This window comes from Phalacrocorax aristotelis, chromosome 19, assembly GCF_949628215.1.
Source record: "Phalacrocorax aristotelis chromosome 19, bGulAri2.1, whole genome shotgun sequence".
Taxonomy (NCBI): Eukaryota; Metazoa; Chordata; class Aves; order Suliformes; family Phalacrocoracidae; genus Phalacrocorax; species Phalacrocorax aristotelis.
The window spans coordinates 9,247,689-9,265,149 of NC_134294.1; the positions used below are offsets into that span (position 1 = coordinate 9,247,689).

The window sequence follows — 17,461 nt, forward strand, 5'->3', positions numbered from 1 at the left end:
ACGTCGCATTGCCCAGTGCATCCCTGCTGTGGCCAGAGATTCCCCCAACCCCTCACCCTCATGGCCATGGCTGGAGCTTTTTGGCCAAGCACGAGTGCCCACAGCTCACCGGCCCCCCACGCTCCCCCAGCCACCTACCCCCGAGCTCCTCGCTGATGTCCAGGCTGGAGCTCCACGAGAAGCGTTCCACCGCCCCATACTCCAGCCCAGCCAGCCCGGCGGGCAAAGCCTCCAGCTCGTAGGCACCCCGCTTCCTCCAGTAGAGAAACATCCTGGGGTCGCAGCCGGGGGGCCCCCCGGAGCTGCACCCGCCCCGCCAGGGCCACCGGTGGGACTAGCCGGGAGAGCCCGGCTCCTGCTTTAAGAGTGGGTCCCGGTCTCTGGACAAGCGGCGCATTGATGCCGGCGGCCGGGAGCCGCGGGGCGGCAGAGGGTGCCGCTGGAGGCTGCCCAGCGCCCGCGCGGGGGGCGCACAAAGGGCCTTTCTTCAGCCTCCTACAGACATTGCACAAATTTCACTTTCCGCCGTCTATGAAAGACATTCGGCCACGGAGACAAGACGCGCTTGTGATTAAAATAATCAGCATGAAGAGGGGGCTGTTCGGCGGCTCTGCTGTCGGATGGCTTTTGGGGGGGGCAGGAATGTGTTGCCCCAAGCCCCAGCTGCACCCCCACACCATGGGCAGGCCAGGGGCCCCCAGCCTGCGCAGGGAATGCCAAGGGTCTTTAGGGGGGGTGTCTTTCTCCACTAAATCCAAGCAAATGGGAAAGGGCTTAAAACCTGCAAAGGCAGCAAAGTATGGCACCTTTGTCCTGCCCCATGCAAAGCTCTCCCTAAAATGGGGAAAACAAAGCACCACTGGGACTATCAGCCATGCTGAGACCATCCCAGCCCCCAAACTCATCCGCATCAACAGCATCTTCTCCCGAAGGTGCCAGCTGGCACCCTTTGCCAGAAAAGGTAGCCAGAAGTTAAAAATTGTTGCTCAAAAGTTAATAGATGTTAACTTATTAAAAAAAAAATCCTGCTTTACTTATCACATCCTTGATGCTTTAAGTGCTAAGAAACCAATTTCCGATCGATCACAGTACCAAGCGTCCCCACCCTCGCCGGTGGGGTGATACGCCGATGTTTACACTTTGAAGCCCCCCGCCACCCCGTTGCTGCTCTCCCCCTCAAGGCAGGCCTACGCTGAGTGCCAGGAGCCAGCGCGGGACCCCTGCCCGAGGCTGCACCATGCATCCCCCTGCCCCAGCAGGCACCGGTAGCTTGGTGTCCCCCCCCCGGAAAGGTCTGAAACCGGACACCTGAGGCTCAGCACAGGCCCACGGGAGTCACTCGCTTGTCCCCCTGCCCGGCCGGCAGCCAGGGCCATTGCCCTTGGCTGGGTGAGGCGGATGCTGGGGCACTGGCATCAGCACTGAGGGGGATGCTCAGCCGTGGGGGTTGCGGTGCTGGGTTTCACCTGCGCCACTCACCTGCCTCACCTTTCCTGGCACCTTTTCCACCCACTCTCCCATGTCTTGAAACCCCACCTCACCCTGCTTGGGATTTTCCTCTTGGCTACATGACGGCCCCTCTATTTTAGCCACTGTTTGGGTCAAGTCCTTCCCTCACTGCCAGACCCAGCCAGATGGGGATAATTAGGCCTGGATTAAGTTAAAGCTTTAACTCTTTAAAAGGCAGCAGTGCTGTGCAGCCCCTCACAGCTCCTCTCTGGTTCCGTCCCCCTCCCGCTTGTTGTCCCAATTGATTTGTTCGTTTACAGGTATGCAGTTCTGGAGCACTAGGAAATCTTGCGCACCAGATAAAAGCATTTTTCACAGATTACTCACGCCCACAGCGGCCGCCAGCCACAGAGATCCGGCGCTGAGCTGCACGCTGCATCCCTCCTTCCTCCACGAGAGAGACCTGGCCACAGGGCATCTGAACGGGCACCTGTCTCGGAGGGGCTGCAGACGCCAGGGCCGGACTGTCCCCTTGCTTTTGGGGCATGGGCAGAGCGACACCACCTTAGCAGGAACCGCAGCTGGAAGCCAGCTTGGTTTTGCAGTCAAGGATCCATTAAACGCCTGGTGTGCCAACACGACCCATTCAGAAGTGGTTTTCCCCAGAAAGGTCCTCAGTTCAGCCCGAGACGCTCACTCACCTCTGCGTGAGTCCCACCAACCTCATCTTCACTCGGGAGAAAAACGCTGCCCCAGCAAAGAGCTGGAAAGAAACAAAACCAAAAACAAACTTCCTCTAGTCTTTCCCAGCGGGGCAAAGAGCAGGTACCGAGTCAGGCAAGACCAAGCACGCTGGGGCTCCGTGCAGCACACGGGTAACAAGTTCCTGCCCACTTTCATCCCATTGTAGCCTCTACCCGGACCACAGCCTATTCAGATGGAGCTGGGCGCCACGTTTGAGCTAGACCCAGAGCTCTTCCCAGACCAGCACTCACGCGTTGAACTTAAGCCATAGCAACAGGGTACGCAGCCAGAGCCAGCCGCGAGGCGGAAAAAAGCAGCATCCCCGCAAAGGGCTGCGTGGGGCCGTCGCCAAGGCAAGCTGTGACAGCGCAGACAAGCGGCGAGCAGCTGACTCCCTCCAGCGGCTGTCCCTGCGGTCACCCAGGGAGACAGAGGACTAACTTGCTCCTTCCTCCCCGAGCTGCGGCACCAGGCAGGGAACCACCAGCACGGGCTCTTCCCCAAACCACCGCGAGCAGCCCAGCGCCATTAGGGCTACCGTGAAGTAACGCTCACGCCACCGCAGATCGTTCTCCGAAACCCAGAGCTACCCCAAGGCGAGACTTCAAACGGAGAACCGCTTCTGACTCACGACAGAGAGCGCTTTCAGTGGTAACCACCTGCGCCTGGATCAGCTGGGCCCAAGTCAACACAGGCCGACGAAGAAATTCAAACTAAACCAACGCTTTTAATACATATTTATTACAAAATGCCAAAATACAAACTGAAAATATAAAACGTTATCAAAATGGACATGCTGTAGTATCTACACCAGACACTGTCCAGGCTCTCTCAGAGCTCTGTAGCACTCAGGGCTTCTGTGACCACACCTGGCTCTTGTCAGTCCCTGTACAAAACAAATCCCATGGTCCAGGGTCCCCCAAGGCTTCAGGCGTAATCACACTCGAACGCATACTCCCTCCTCTTGAAATGCTTCTTCTTCAGCTTCCCAGAGCCCAAGATGCTGTAGTTATAATCTGATGTGACATAGGGGATCTCTCCCTCAACTCCTTGCTGAAGGGAGGAAGAACAAAATGAGAAACACCTTTAAGAACTTGTATCTTCAACAGAATGGGAAGTGCTTTCCTCTACAGCCTCACAGCAGACTGGTGGAAAGGAGCAAGCTGCCACGGAACAAACCCCGCTCTGGTATCTGAAACACGATCTCCCCCGTTTCTACACATGAAGGACAACTACGTCGAGAGAGAACCATCTGCTAATGCTCAGACATCTCCGGGCATGTGTAAGCCTCAGAAATAAGAAAATGGAAAACCCGCCAGGCAGCCTAAGCTCAGCCAGCTTCCTCCCTCTACCCATGCAGCTCCTACCTGGCCCACGAGAACGCAGTTTGGGATAGCAATATTTCCAAGGAGCAGACAATTCACTAGCCTCAGGTTCTCCGGAGGCACGGGCGTCAGAACGTGGTAAAGCTTCCTCTCCATCTCGACCCCTCGGACAATTCCTGGGGAAAAAAAACCAAAACCACAAAGTTCAGTCGTAACTCCAGCCCATCATTTTGGGCTGTATAACGCGACGCAGCCAAAGCTCTTTGGATAAACAGCTCTTCTAGAACCAAGAGGCAGATTTGAGACATCTTGAGAAAAACCTGCATTGCTGTATCCCGCTTTTCCAGTATCTCAGCGAACAGACCAATGGCTAACTTCCCACACCGCCTGTCCCTGCTCATCGGCACATTCCTACGGAAACTCAAGGAGCTCAGCATCAAACTCCTGGTCAGAACCGCAGTATTGAATCAAGACGTAGAAGGAAACTGACACACAACTAAAGGAATTTTGCATAAGCCCCATGGAATCTGCTTTTGAGAACGTGAATCCAGAAAGCAAGTAAATTGTCCAGTTACGGAAGAGCAAGAGAAGCAAGCTACAAAAGGCCCTGCTCAGTGACACTCCCCACAGTTCTTACCACAAGTTAATGAAAACCAAAGGACTTGAAGCACAACTTGTAATAGAAGAGAACACTTGATTATTCTTTTCTCTCATCCCACTTTTCTGCTGCTCTGCAACCCCTCTGTCAAAGCGCGACAGTGAGAACGCAGCTCAAGGCTTCCCAGGCTCGCTCACCAAAGCCAAGGCAGTCACAGACCGGCGTCTGCGTCAGCAAGACCGGCCCGTCGGTTTGGCATCTGATTTCATCTGGTATCCTGCAGAGCCCGACCCAGCTGGCGTTCACTGCATACATGATGTTGGTAGGAGCAACATCGGTGTGAATGACCCTGAGGGCAACAGCACTGAAAGGAACCTGAGGGGTAAAAAAAGAAGAAGAACTGTATCATAAACTCAACACTGATTTGGGTTCCGAGGTAGTGCTGATCACACAAACCCTGAAAGCTCCCAACCCACACCTACAGACATTATCTCAGTGGCAAACACAACAGTTTCAACACAAACCACCAAACACACACAAAAATACGTGCCACGCTGACATCTCATCAAAACCCTCACTTCTAGATGCACTGAATAAAGGCGTTATGCTTTTGCAGATTACAGAGCGTTTCCCCCTTTCAAAGAGCACTCGCAGTACAAGCAGAACTGTCAATTGCTACAAGCTGGGCTCCCTGCAACATCTCCGAGCCTTTCGGAAACACCCGTTTACCTGATACGGCACGAGGCTGTGCAACGGAAGCACCGCCCCTATGTCCGGGGACTGCAGCTGACCCAGGTAACCCAGTATGGACATGTCACGCAAGATGCCGCTGTGTACTCGCCTGCAGGAATAACCGCAACAACTCAAGGAAAGGCAGCACACCCTCACGCAGCGATTCAAACCAGATACCCTGGACATTCACAAGTCTGCCATACAGTATTAGCTGCTATTTCACACAAGTTTAGCTTTTAGAACTTCTACTGTTGAGGACAATTTAGAGCTATGTTTTTATTACCTCTAAGGGATCACAGGATTTAGGGCACTGTTTCAACTTTAAAAAGGCATTACCTAACAAGGGTGGTGTCTGCTTTTTTTTTTTTTAAAACGGTCTGTAATTAGATAACGGCTCCCTTCTCCAACCCTGATGTCCACACACCTCTCAGTCAGTCAGTCAGTCAGGAGACAGAGCAATAAATTTGTTGAAATTAAGAAATAATGTGATCGTCATCTAGGTCTGTAAGAAATGGGTAAGAAACCTCCCAATTATAAAAACAAAAAAGGAGACACAATATTCAATGATTCCTGGTGGAAGTCATGCCCAGTGTAAAAGTAACTGACAGCAGTCACTGCCAAGTAGAGCAGGAACAACCCCCTCCCCTCCAACCTAAAAAAACCCAACCCTACACAAACCTCCCCCCAAACAAAATACCCAGAAACCCCAAACAAACAACACCCTAACATAACCCCCTAATAAGTAAACTAATAAGCTCTGACCGATTTAATGGAGCTCTGGAGGCCAAAGCAAAGCAAGAGCCTTTACCGTCAGGACTACGCACGATTTTGTTAAGCCTACTGACCACTACGTACTGCTAAACTTTCTACTTACGCTTCACCGGCAACCCCTGCTCGAGGGAATTCTGGATGGACGTACAGCAACTTATACTCGGGAGCCAATGCATCTCCCTCCCCTTCAGAGGGCTTCCAGTTCTCTGCTCCACTCGCACCCATCTGCTTGCATTTGCCTTGCTGTTTGCCTTTGGTGTACAGGCCAGGAGTGAGATGCACGTACTCTGGGGTGAGCGGAGCCATAGCTTTCCAGTCGTACACATCCATCTGAACAATGTGACTGGGTGACAACAGCCGAATTATATCAATCAGAAGCAGCAACCCCTCACCTTTAGGGAGCAGAGAAAACACGATTGCTGCCACTGCATAAACAGGTTGGAACACTGTTACGAAGCCCAGTACTAGCTCAAGAGGGGTAAGATGTATTTTCGGGTTTGGGATTCTCCAGAAAGTGTGGTGGTATACTGCTATGATTATTACTTTCCTTCCACATCACCTCTTGAGAGCAGATTTATCCTGTTTACCTTTCACCCAGCCCATGGTGTTGATGACTAAAGGCACTTCCTTCTTGTAGGAGCTGAACACGTACTTCACGACATCAAGGTATCTTTCCGTGTCCTGCTCACAACTGGTCTGTCCATAATACACCATCTTACGCGGTGTTTGCTGATGTGTGAACGGTGGACCTGAAAAAAAACAAGCAGCAAATCTGTAGTGGTTTCAGTAAGTCAGATTAAAAGATTCCCATCCCTGCAGCACCTACATTCGATCCCTTCCAAAATCTGCCCTCTTTTCACATGCTAACAGTCCTTGTACAGCCAGCACCTGTGGAGAAACTATTCTGTCACTTGCAAGACTCCAGGCTAGGAGTTTTGTTTGTTTGGGGGTTCAGGTTTTTTTTCCTCGTTTGTTTGTTTTTAATCACTGGTTACACAACTGCAAATTTTAAAACAACAAACTTCCATGACAGGCTAACCAAAAGGAGTCTGGCCATATCCTTTTTAGACAGCAACCCAAATCCACAAATACCAGCAATTTCTCTGGCTCTAGTTTTTTTACGCTCATAACAACAGTCCACAACTGATGTGGATCCACTTCATATTTCTCAAGTTAGTTTTATCTACGGATACTAAAAACTGGGAAAGACTTTCCCAAAGAGACCTTTCAAATCTGAAAGGCTGAAAATCCACTTTGAAATGCCACAGCCTGTTCTACCACCTTATAAACAACTATCTTCTCCTCTCTTTAAAACAAAAAAAAAAAAAAAAGGGAGAATAGCTGCATGTTACTCAGCAAGACTTTCATGTGGAGCTTAGATGCTTCTAGCAAGAAAACTTTTACAGCCTTTGTTTTCTATATGCACCTTTGACAGATGCAGCAACCTCCCCTGAAGGTCAGCCTCTATGCAGAAAGCACCTTCTGGAAATGAAGCAGGCAACTGCAGAAAATAGCAAAACACCTACCAAGAATTGGCTCTATTACATTACTTAATGACACGCATCCAGGCGGCGTAAATTCAGTTTGACCTATGTCACATTCCATATATTCAACCGAGGGAAGGCTGCAGTGAGAGAAGCCTGTATGTTAGTGTCCACTAAAATAAGAGAAACAGGACACGACCTGGAACACATCAAAAGCACAATCTGATTTTGTTCCAGGTCATCAAAATTAAATTCTTGAACATAATCAAACCACCACTTGTCTCTCTCCTTCCCCCACTGGAGGGAGTATTAAGCAAGAACGTAAAACGCTCACCTACAGTTCAGTATTATATTACAATAGCTCCATATAATCGGAGGTGGTACTAACCAGTGTACCACCTCTCCCATATTAACTGGGCACCCTAAGACCAGCCATTTGAGATTTATAAACTTATTAATCTTTATTTTAAGCACGCAATGGTCAGGAGAATAAGCTTCTACACCTTGTTCTGCCAAGAATCTTCGAAGACCTTAACAAATTATAACTTATTATGTGTTTTTAAGTGTTCTAACCCCCAATTCACTACTGAATCCTAACTGCTTGGTGCCCAATTAGTTCACATACTCCAAGACAGCAATTTATTAGTATTTCAATAGTAACGTTTCAGTAGTCAACTCTTCTGAAAGGAACCGAAGACAAGAATGCCTGTTTTTCTGGATTTTTGTTAGTTTATTTGTTTTTAAAAGATAAGTTGCCGTCCAGCAGTAACAGCTTTTCTGAGGATCTTGGCAGGCAGTTTTTCCTTCTCCTAAATCCCATGCAGTACTTAAGAATCTGTAGAACACAAAAAGACTCACCGATTCAGTAACAGATTAATTAGGTATCTGTTAAATGTCGATTTCCCAGTGTTTTTTGGGCCACACACCAGAATCACCGGGACACCTTCATCTTCCGCTGGAAAAACAAACATACTCTGAAATAGACCGATGCTGTCAGTTATTCAGGTGTGCCTTGTTTACATCCCTAGCACTAAAACACAGCATGTATGAACTCCAATTGCTCACAGTATTTTAGATGTTCCTGGATAAACACAGGGGTGTTTTTTCTACCCGCTACAAAAGAGAGCAAAATGAGAGTTTTGACATCAGACTGCAAAGTGCCTTTACAGCAGCGAGCTGCCTGTGGGGCAGCAGAGGCACGAACCCACTTGAGGCGATGCAAAAGCTCAAGACTCCTGCTATTCAGGAGAAAAACACAACCCTCAGCCAGCGCTGCCACAAGGCACGCTCAACCTAGCTTTAACTCACGAAAAGCCTTACGAATTTCCTTTCTTCAGACTACTAAAGCCCCCAAACTCACCAAGCACATGCCACTCACCACAGCATGCTTGGATCAGCTCCTCCAGGGCCAGGTACATGCTCTCCGACACCAGCAGCCCACGGTCAGGACTACACTTCACGATGCCAACAGAAGCCAGAACGGCGTCCTCCGGCGTGAAGCTGGCTTCTTCCTTTTTCTGGGGAAGAGCAGATAAAACGCTGAGAGGTGTGCGTAAGGCCTCGAGGCTGCGTTGCTGGACACTGACAGGCACGCTGAGCGGGGCGGCCGCCTCTCGCTCCGCACGAGGCCTGTTTTGGGGAGGGCGTGACATCCGCGCTGCCGCGCGGGGCGGAGCGGGCACCACGACGCCCTCGGGGTCTCACCTGGGGCTCGAAGAGCCGTGACAGCGGCAGGTGGCTGAGCAGGAACCGTGTCACTGGCGTGTCCAGGTGCTCCAGCAGCACCACGGCGCACTCCGGCGAGAACCGCGCCATCACCTTCACCCGCGCCTCTGCAACGGGGGGAGAGCGCCGCCCTCAGCCCGCGCTAAGGGACGGTGGCAGCGCCGCACGCAAAATGGCGGCCTCCCCGCACCGCTCCGCACGCAAAATGGCGGCCTCCCCGCACCGCTCCGCACGCAAAATGGCGTCCCGCAACCGGCGGGCCCGGGGGCCACCCTTCGCTTCCCTCCCCCGCTGGCACTCACGACGGCGGACGCTGTTCGCCCGCATGGCGGCGCGGGCGGCGGCGCGGAGCTGCCGGAGGTCGGCGGCAGGCGGGTGGGCGGCGGGCAGCGCCTCCAGGGTGAGCGCGCAGTGGGTGGCCGGCGAGAAGACCGGCAGCCCCGGCTGGTGCGAGGCGACGGCGAAGCCCAGGAGGCGCACGGCGCCGTAGAGGCAGCGCAAGCGGCATTTCCCGGTGAAGGTCAGCGCCTGCGGGGGGAAAAGGGCGGTGAGACGGCGAAAGAGGGGAGGGAGGGAACGGCGGGGCCGGCGGGCGCTCACCTGCCGCGGCGCCAGGAGGAGAACGGCGGCGCCCTCCGCCGCCTCCACGGCCGCCAGCCCCGCCTCGGCCGGCGGCACCATGCCGGCGCGGGTGAAGGAGGCGGCGAACTCCCTCCAGGCCGCTTCCGTCCGGCCCCCGCGGGTCGGGGCCCGGCGGGGGCGGCGGGACGCCGGGCCGCGCCGCGCGGGCATGGCCGCCGCAGCCTGCCTCCGCCTCCTCCGGGGCCGCCCCTCGGCCGAGCGCCGCCCGCCCCGGCAAGAGGCGCCGCCCCGCCACACCGCTGCCCGCCCCGCTCTGCCGCCCTCAGCGGCCGCGGCGGCGAACGCCCGGCCGGCCTCTCCCGGTTGCGAGCCGTTGCTGCAGGGCTGCGACGAGGCCCCCCCCGCCCCGCGTCGCCCTGTTCTCCCCCCAAAAATGCGGTTTTTACCTCCCTGAAAACCACTTTTGTGCCCGCCTAGCGCCGCCACCTTCAAGAGCCACAGCTACTGCCCGGCCCAGGCCATGTGCTTTGCCGTGCAGGAGATAAACAACTCCAGCGCCCTCCTCCCCAACGTCACCTTGGGCTACGACATCAATGACACCTGCTCGGAGCCCGCCAGCCTCCGCACCGTGCTGCACGCCCTTGTCCAGGAAGGTCGGTGGCAAGCTCTTCTTCTAGTCTTCTGTTTCACAGCTCCTAGGAAAAAATCAAGCAAGTACAAGAACTGCATCTCTCTTGATGCCAACGGGGACGTTCTTAAAGGCTTTGCCACCGTCATCTGGAGGTGGAGAGGCCCGAGCTGGGCTTTCAGTGTGACAGGAACTTCCAGTATGAACCCTGACAGGCTCAGTGTTGACCAGGCCAAAATCCTGTGACACACAAAAGATCGACAGGTACTGTTCTGCATCCAGATCTTATTTATTGCTTAGTGCTGAGCCAGCTACATTCCCCACACTACCAGTTCTGGGGTATTTCCCCACAGCAGGACAAAAACGAGGGCAGACGGAGGCAGCATGGGGGGGTGATCCATGTTCTGAGCCTCAGCTTTCATCTTTCCAAAAACCAAGCAGGGCACGTGAACCAGAAAGGCTCCTACTTTTACCTTTAAACAGTTTTATCTTCCCACCACCTCTGTAAGAACCACAATGTGGTGAGCTCTTGGCTCCTGCCCAGGGTCTGTCCTAAAAGCCAGCAGCAAGCTGCCCAAACACTGCCAGGCCTGGGCGAGGTGTCCTGCCGCCCACCCCACGTGCCTGCCTGACCCTTGCTGTGCTCCCAACAGGCTCCTTGGTGTGTTCCGAGGCCTGTCAACCAGGGGAGAAGCTGCTGCAGCGGAGCCGCCACCGATGCTGCTTCAACTGCATGGCCTGCCTGTCAGGAACCTTCCTGAACAGATCGGGTCAGTATTCCCCAGGGGGCTGCTTTTGTCCCTGCTTGGCTTCCCTGCCTGCACCCTGCTTTTCCTTCTGTCAGCTCCTTGCTTCCATCTTGCCATTCCCACAGCCTCTTCCCTCACGCTCTCTCTTCCTCCCTGTGGTCAGTAAAAACCTCTGAGCTGACCTCAAAGCGGTTGGTCTGACTCCTGTTTGCTTACCCATGGGCATGCAAAGCCCACACCCTGTACTTTCCAGGGAGCACTGCCCACAGGTCGGCCCAGGCAGTCAAACAGGCAGCAGAAGTGGCGCCGGCAGAGCCCCTTCTCCCGCGGCCAGCAGACAAGGGATGTCCGGGCTAACGGGCGTTTCCTGCACTGCATCCTCTGGGGGCAAATTCAACCCGGTGGTAGCCTTTGTGCCCCAGATGGCACTGGGGGCTTCTGCACCACATGGTCACCAGCAGCTGGCATATGGAAAAGTCCCCCGCGTGGGACAGGAGGCAGGAATCTCCTGTCTCTGAGTCACCAGCCACAATGACAAACCCCTTGCTGGCAGCTGGTCAGCCTTGACCCACGCTTGGGCTGAGTGGGGTGGAAACTGCTATCTCCAGGGAGCGGGGAGCCCCCAGACGCGGCGGGTCAGCATTGTCGTCCCACACCCCAGCAGCAGAAGCGGGGGCTGCTGCAGACCCGGTCCCAGCCTTCACTTGTGCTGGACGCACAAGCCCCGTCCCAGCCGCAGCCCACGCGCCCCTGAGCCGGGGTTCGCCCAGCTGAGCTCCTGCAGGCCTTGTGCCTCCCAGCCCAAGCCTCGGACCTTGGGGAAGTCCGCCGAGGGGGGCTTTTGGGAAAAGATCCCCCCACCCTGTTCCTCAAGGCTCGGAAGCGCCCGAGGGGAAGGAGCGGGCAGCGCTCACTGTGCTCCACAGGGGCAGATCTCTTACCGGGTGCGTGAGGTGCCTCTGGCGTCTTGCGCGGACCTCTGAGGTGCCGGTCCTGCGGGAGGGACGAGCGGGCCTGGGAAAGGAGCGAAGCGTGCTCCAACCGGACCCTCGAATCCCCGTCCTGGGCTCCGCTGATCTCCACTCTGCGGGAGGCGGCGGGACCGGTCCCGGTCCGCGACCCGCCGCCTCCCTCCCCTCCTCCGTCCGCGGCGTCGCGCTCCTTACGTCACATCCGTCGCGTCCTTACGCCGCGTCCGTCGCGCTGCCGAGATGGCGGCGGCGCGCTGGGCCCGGTAGCGGCGCGGCCATGGCGGCGGCGGCGGCTCACAGCGTCCGCGTCCTGCGGGAGCTCAACCGGCAGCGCGCGGCCGGGCAGTTCTGCGACGCGACGCTGGGCGTGGGCGGGCGGGAGTTCCGCGCCCACTGGCCGGTGCTGGCCAGCTGCTCCCGTTTCTTCCGCGCCCGCGGCCCCGGCGGGCCGGTGGCGCTGCCCGAGGGCCTCGCCGACACCTTCCAGCTCCTCCTCGACTTCTTCTACACCGGCCGCCTGGCGCTCACCGCCCACAACCGCGCCCGCCTGCTGGCCGCCGCCGAGCAGCTCGGCGTGCCCGACGCCGTGGCGCTCTGCCGCGCCTTCCGCCCCGCCGCCCCCCGCCAGCGGCCCCGCCGCGCCGCCGCCGCCCCCGCCGCCAGCCGCCCGGGGGAGGCGGAGATCGCGGCCGCGGCGCCCCCGCAGCCCGGCGGCCAGGCGGTGCGTGAGGGGGCACGGGAGGGCGGGAGGGGAAGGGGGTCAGCTGCCCGCCCGGCGGCGGAGGCGCGGTGACGGCCGCCTGTTCCCTCGCAGGCCACCCCCCCGGCCCCGGAGGAGGCGGCGGCACGCGATGGCGGGCTGGGTGACAGCGACGCCGACTCCCTTCCCGAGAAAAAAGCCCTGCGGAGCAAAAAGAACCCCCCCCCGGGGAAGGTGCCCGGCGGCCAGGGGGCGGCGGGGACGCCGGGGAGCAGAAAAGGTACAGCGGTGCCGGTTGAGTGCCCCACATGTCATAAAACCTTCCTCAGCAAATATTACCTTAAAGTGCACAACAGGTAAACGCTCCGACTTTTCCTTCCCCTTGCGTTCGCGCGTAGGGACTCGCCCTGCCAGGCTCTGCCCCTTCCCACGGCTCTTCCATGGGGAGTGGGTGAAGGGCCATGCTTGTGCCCACTACTCACCGCCCCGGCGTCCCCCGGTATGGAGGCGGAGGCCCCCTCTGGCCCTGGGGCAGGGGTGTTTTGAGCTGGGGGGTTTATTTGCCTCCAAACCCCACAGTGACTGTCCTGGGCTTCTGCTCTCAGGGGTCGGAGCCAGCCCAGCTCAGAAAAAGGGTGTTGAGGGGCTCTTTCAGGGGACGCACCAGCTGCAGGTGGATGATGGCAAATCGTCCTCCTGGGCGTTCGCAGTCAGCATGGGCTGTGAGGGAATTTGCCTGGGCTGTGGGGAATGCTCCGGCGTGGCCAGGCACTGAGAGCAAAGCGGGTGCCTGCAGCAAGGGCATGAGCTCCAGCTTCGCTGTCCTGCAAGGGGCGAAACTCAGCCCTCCAAAATTGAGGTTTCACAGGGTGCAGCGGGCACCAACAGCTTGACCGCGCTCTGACAGGATCAGTAAAGCTGGCATAAAAGGCGGCTTTCGGGCAACTGTGCATATTGGCGCGGGGTGGGGGGTGTGTGTAAAAGCTGCCTGGTCCTTCCCTCTCCCTTCCCAGTGTCCTCGCCGGGCCTTTTCATACGTCTCTGCTGTTGGACTGGCAGTGACGGATGTTCTCCATTTGTATTCCCCCTAGGAAACACACTGGAGAAAAGCCATTTGAATGTTCCAAATGTGGCAAATGTTATTTTAGAAAAGAGAATCTCCTGGAACACGAAGCTAGAAATTGCATGAATCGATCTGAGCAGGTACGCCTGGAATCTGCCATCGGCAGCCTGGAAAGCAGGTGCCATTTTGCAGGAGTAGAATTAGAGCCTTTTTCCAGCCACAGTCCACGTCACACTTGGCTACCAAACAAAAACATCTCATGCACGTGTGACGCAGCCGGGAGCCCCATAGTCGCTCTCTCGATGAGGACAGCAGCGGTTTTTGTCTGATTTACCAGATGACTCTCACTTTATTTCTTTCAAGCACATGAGGATAGTCTGTGTACCATAAAGAGATCCAGATCACTGTGGGCATGGGTTAAACATCATAACCAGGTCCCAGTGCCTGAGTGCCAAGTGCTGGTCTTTGCTGTGGGCTTCGCGTCGGGCTCTTGGTTCTGCAGAAGCCAATGCCCTCCCCGTCTCTTGCAGGTTTTCACGTGTTCGGTCTGCCAGGAGGTGTTCAAGAGGCGAATGGAGCTGCGGCTGCACATGGTGTCGCACACGGGGGAGATGCCCTACAAGGTCAGCAGCGCCTGCCTTTGACATCCCTGTGAATAGCTGCTAGATGCCAGCACGAAGGAAGATGGGGCAAGCCTTTCTGTTTCGGGGCAGCCTGGCCCAACCCGTCAAGGGGGCCGGCTCCCTTCCCTGGTCTGTGGCAGCCGCTGAGGGTCGTTCCCCATCTCTGAGCCAGAACATGTTCCAGGGAGGCACCAAAGCCAGATGCTTTCTGCAGCCTTACCAGGGTCTTGTGTTCCACATCAGAATGGTGCTCCCCTACCTGGTGCACCGGCATGCTGCCGGTCCTCTCCTCACGCTGAAATCGTTGGCTGGGGGGTGGCTGGAAGCTGACCCCCATCTCCTTGTCTTCCAGTGCTCCTCCTGCGCCCAGCAGTTCATGCAGAAGAAGGACCTGCAGAGCCACATGATAAAGCTGCATGGCGCCCCAAAGCCCCATGCGGTAAGGGGAGCGGGTGGCAGGGGGGTTTTGAGGAGATTATACTGTGCTCAGGCCCGGCCTAGCGAATGGCACCCGTTGTCCTGTCTGGTTCTGTTTAGCGAGGCGAGGAGTTACAGAGCTTCTGGAAACAGGATTTTTGGGTACAGGAGCAGCCCTTGTCTTTTTTTTTTTGGCCCACAGACCCGTGCATTGACCAGCATTTTGTTTTTGTCAGGCTGTCTCATCTCATAAGGTGTCTTGGAGCTGGGGGTGCTGCCGCAGCGGGCCACGGGGAGGGCCCCCACTCAGCAGTGGGCAGGTGGAGGGACGGGTCTTGGGTGGCGAGTGGGTCTGTCGTGGGCGTACGCTGCGAACTGCGCCTGGGCGAGCTGCCTAACCCCGCGCTCTCCTGTGGCCTTGCAGTGCTCAACCTGCTCCAAGTGCTTTCTGTCTCGGACAGAGCTGCGCCTGCACGAGGCCTTCAAGCACCGGGGAGAGAAGCTGTTTGTCTGCGAGGAGTGTGGGCACAGGGCCTCGAGTCGCAACGGCCTGCAGATGCACATCAAGGCCAAGCACAGGTAGGATGTCACCCGTGTCCTCCCATCTGTCACTGGCCCTCCAGGCTGGGTGGTGCTGGGGAGAGGCGTTGGCGGGAGGGCAGCAAGCACCCCTTTTCCTGGAGGTGCTGGGCTGAAACTTCTGCCAGAAATCTGGTGGGGGGCCAGCTGGCATTCTGCTTTTCTCTTCCAAAGGAAGTGCAGGCAGTCGGCACTTCCTATGAGTGTGTGACTGTAGTAATGCAGGCGATAAGGGAGGCCCAACAGCCCAGCTAACTCGGGTTCTTGAAGTGGCAAGCACGCAGCAGCTCGCCACACTCGTCCTTGGCGTTATGTTTTCTGGGCTGGTTATAATGCCTGAGGCGTGGGAGGCTCCAGCTTGGGAGCCTGTGGCTGCAGGATAGCATCTGTGGGCCTCCAAAATACTTCAGTTTGAGATGAGTTGAAGTAGGATTTAATTAGAACTTTGGGTGAGGAGCAGCAGCTAACCTGAGGGGCTGAGGCTGGCCAAGGCAGAGCTGAAGGGAATGCTTTCCCTGCCCGCAGGAACGAGCGGCCCTACGTTTGCGAGTTCTGCCACCACGCCTTCACGCAGAAAGCCAACCTCAACATGCACCTGCGCACGCACACCGGCGAGAAGCCCTTCCAGTGCCACCTCTGCGGCAAGACCTTCAGGACGCAAGGTATTCCCCTGGGCACGTGGCTGGGGCTGGTCCTGCAGAGCATTGTGCTCTGGCATCCCAGACCTCCAGAAAGCAGCCATGCTGCAAAACCCACCTCCTCCTGCCCGCTTCCTCCCAGGGAGCAAAGCCACGCTCTTGTGAGCACATGCTAGCACTGGGAAGGCACGTTCCTGTTACCTCTGTTACCCTTGTGGCACAAAAGAGGAAGAGATTGACAAGTTTTCCCTGGTAACGGTTAGCCCGGACCAGCAGGCTGCTGCTTGTAGTGCTTCTAAGCCTTCCTAACCAGCCTGGCACAGACCGACTGCACCGTGCCTGCGCAGTGTTTGCTGCGGCGTGGCTCGTACCTGAGCCCTGGGACGGGGGCCACGTGCTGCACTGCTGACCCGCACCTCTCCTCCTCTCTCCTGTGAACGGCAGCGAGCCTGGACAAGCACAACCGGACCCACACCGGGGAGCGCCCCTTCAGCTGCGAGTTCTGCGATCAGCGCTTCACCGAGAAGGGGCCCCTGCTGAGGCACATCGCCAGCCGGCACCAGGAGGGGAGGCCCCACTTCTGCCAGATCTGTGGGAAAACATTCAAAGGTAACGGCCAGGGCGTCGAGCTTTCATGTGGCTCTTCAGAAACTACCCTCCTTGCCGTGGCGCGGGTCGGCGTCGCTGCGAGCGTGTACGGCGTGGTGCCGCTGCCAACGGGCTCTCGCTTCCCTTCTCAGCTGTTGAACAGCTGCGTGTCCACGTCCGCCGGCACAAGGGCGTGAGGAAGTTCGAGTGCACTGAGTGCGGCTACAAGTTCACGCGGCAGGTGAGGCCTTCTCTGGCCCCGGGGACCCCCGCGGAGTGCGCCGCACCAGGGGAGCCGGCCCTCACTGGGCCCCTTATCGTGCCTCTTCCTTTTGCAGGCTCACTTGAGGCGCCACATGGAGATTCACGACCGGGTGGAGAACTACAACCCCCGGCAGCGGAAGCTGCGGAACCTGATCATCGAGGACGAGAAGGCCGTGGTGGTGGCACTGCAGCCGCCCCCAGAGCTGGAGGTGGGCTCGGCCGAGGTGATCGTCGAGTCCCTGTCCCGCGGCTCCCTGGCCGAGGAGATCCCAGTGCAGAGACTCTGCTCAAACGAGAACTTCTCTACAGCAGATGTGATCGAGCAATCGCTAATTATAACGACGACGATTCCTGAAGACTGTGAAACGTAGCGCGCCCGCCTGCGCGCACCCGTCCTACCAAAACACAGTAAAGCGTTAGGCTGGAGCCGCTCTTGGCCGCGCTTGTTCTGAGTTGTGCATCCGCCCCTTCCCCTCCTTCCCGCAACACTCCCACCCCAGGTTCCAGGGAAATGAAGCTACAATGGAGTTATAATTGGGTCTTAAATGAAGAAACAAACGCGAAGCTACTCAGAACGGCTACTTAAATAAATGTACATATGCTGTACGAGGTGGGCTGTGACTGATGCCTCCGTGTGTGTAATACTGTGAATTGCTTTTTAAGGAGCTATTGTTTGCAGCTGGGCGGACAGCTGCCACTCACCCCCTTCCTCCAGCGCAGTCCTCTTGCAGCCACAGCCCGAAAGCTTTCAATTAAAGCTCACCTTCCCGAAGAGCGCGGCTCTGGCCGCTTCGTTAAACAGTTGCCAAAAGCATTGTTTCCTCTGTTAAA

General features: G+C 56.7%; 2 protein-coding genes and 1 long non-coding RNA gene across 3 annotated transcripts; 2 read left to right on the forward strand and 1 right to left on the reverse strand.

Moving 5' to 3' along the window:
- Positions 1-2,917: 2,917 nt before the first annotated feature.
- NOL9 (nucleolar protein 9) lies at positions 2,918-9,655 on the reverse strand. The gene is made up of 12 exons (XM_075113910.1): positions 9,429-9,655; positions 9,131-9,356; positions 8,808-8,935; positions 8,482-8,620; positions 7,962-8,058; positions 7,146-7,243; positions 6,207-6,368; positions 5,723-6,011; positions 4,846-4,957; positions 4,314-4,491; positions 3,561-3,694; positions 2,918-3,246 (listed from the first exon to the last, which is right to left on the reverse strand). The coding sequence occupies exons 1-12, from the start codon at positions 9,618-9,620 to the stop codon at positions 3,121-3,123; spliced, it is 1,881 nt and encodes a 626-aa protein (XP_074970011.1). The 5' UTR covers positions 9,621-9,655; the 3' UTR covers positions 2,918-3,120.
- Positions 9,656-10,192: 537 nt separating this feature from the next.
- On the forward strand, positions 10,193-10,968 carry LOC142066478 (uncharacterized). The gene is made up of 2 exons (XR_012663718.1): positions 10,193-10,302; positions 10,692-10,968. It is a non-coding gene; the product is annotated as an uncharacterized LOC142066478 (long non-coding RNA).
- A 992-nt stretch (positions 10,969-11,960) lies between these two features.
- On the forward strand, positions 11,961-17,082 carry ZBTB48 (zinc finger and BTB domain containing 48). Its single transcript, XM_075113911.1, has 10 exons — positions 11,961-12,479; positions 12,573-12,814; positions 13,550-13,661; positions 14,052-14,144; positions 14,497-14,583; positions 14,986-15,140; positions 15,666-15,802; positions 16,223-16,387; positions 16,519-16,607; positions 16,705-17,082. Exons 1-10 carry the CDS (start codon positions 12,036-12,038, stop codon positions 16,999-17,001), a joined length of 1,821 nt encoding a protein of 606 aa, XP_074970012.1. The 5' UTR covers positions 11,961-12,035; the 3' UTR covers positions 17,002-17,082.
- The last annotated feature ends 379 nt before the right edge of the window (positions 17,083-17,461 follow it).

Coding starts and splice junctions, on each gene's coding strand:
- NOL9 (XM_075113910.1), bottom strand. CDS start 9,620: ATGCCCGCGCGGCGCGGCCCGGCGTCCCGCCGCCCCCGCCGGGCCCCG. Junction 7,244..7,961: donor ATTAATCTGTTACTGAATCG/GTGAGTCTTTTT, acceptor CTCTCACTGCAG/CCTTCCCTCGGTTGAATATA. Junction 6,012..6,206: donor CACCATGGGCTGGGTGAAAG/GTAAACAGGATA, acceptor TGCTCCCTAAAG/GTGAGGGGTTGCTGCTTCTG.
- ZBTB48 (XM_075113911.1), top strand. CDS start 12,036: ATGGCGGCGGCGGCGGCTCACAGCGTCCGCGTCCTGCGGGAGCTCAAC. Junction 14,584..14,985: donor GCGCCCCAAAGCCCCATGCG/GTAAGGGGAGCG, acceptor GTGGCCTTGCAG/TGCTCAACCTGCTCCAAGTG. Junction 15,803..16,222: donor CAAGACCTTCAGGACGCAAG/GTATTCCCCTGG, acceptor TGTGAACGGCAG/CGAGCCTGGACAAGCACAAC.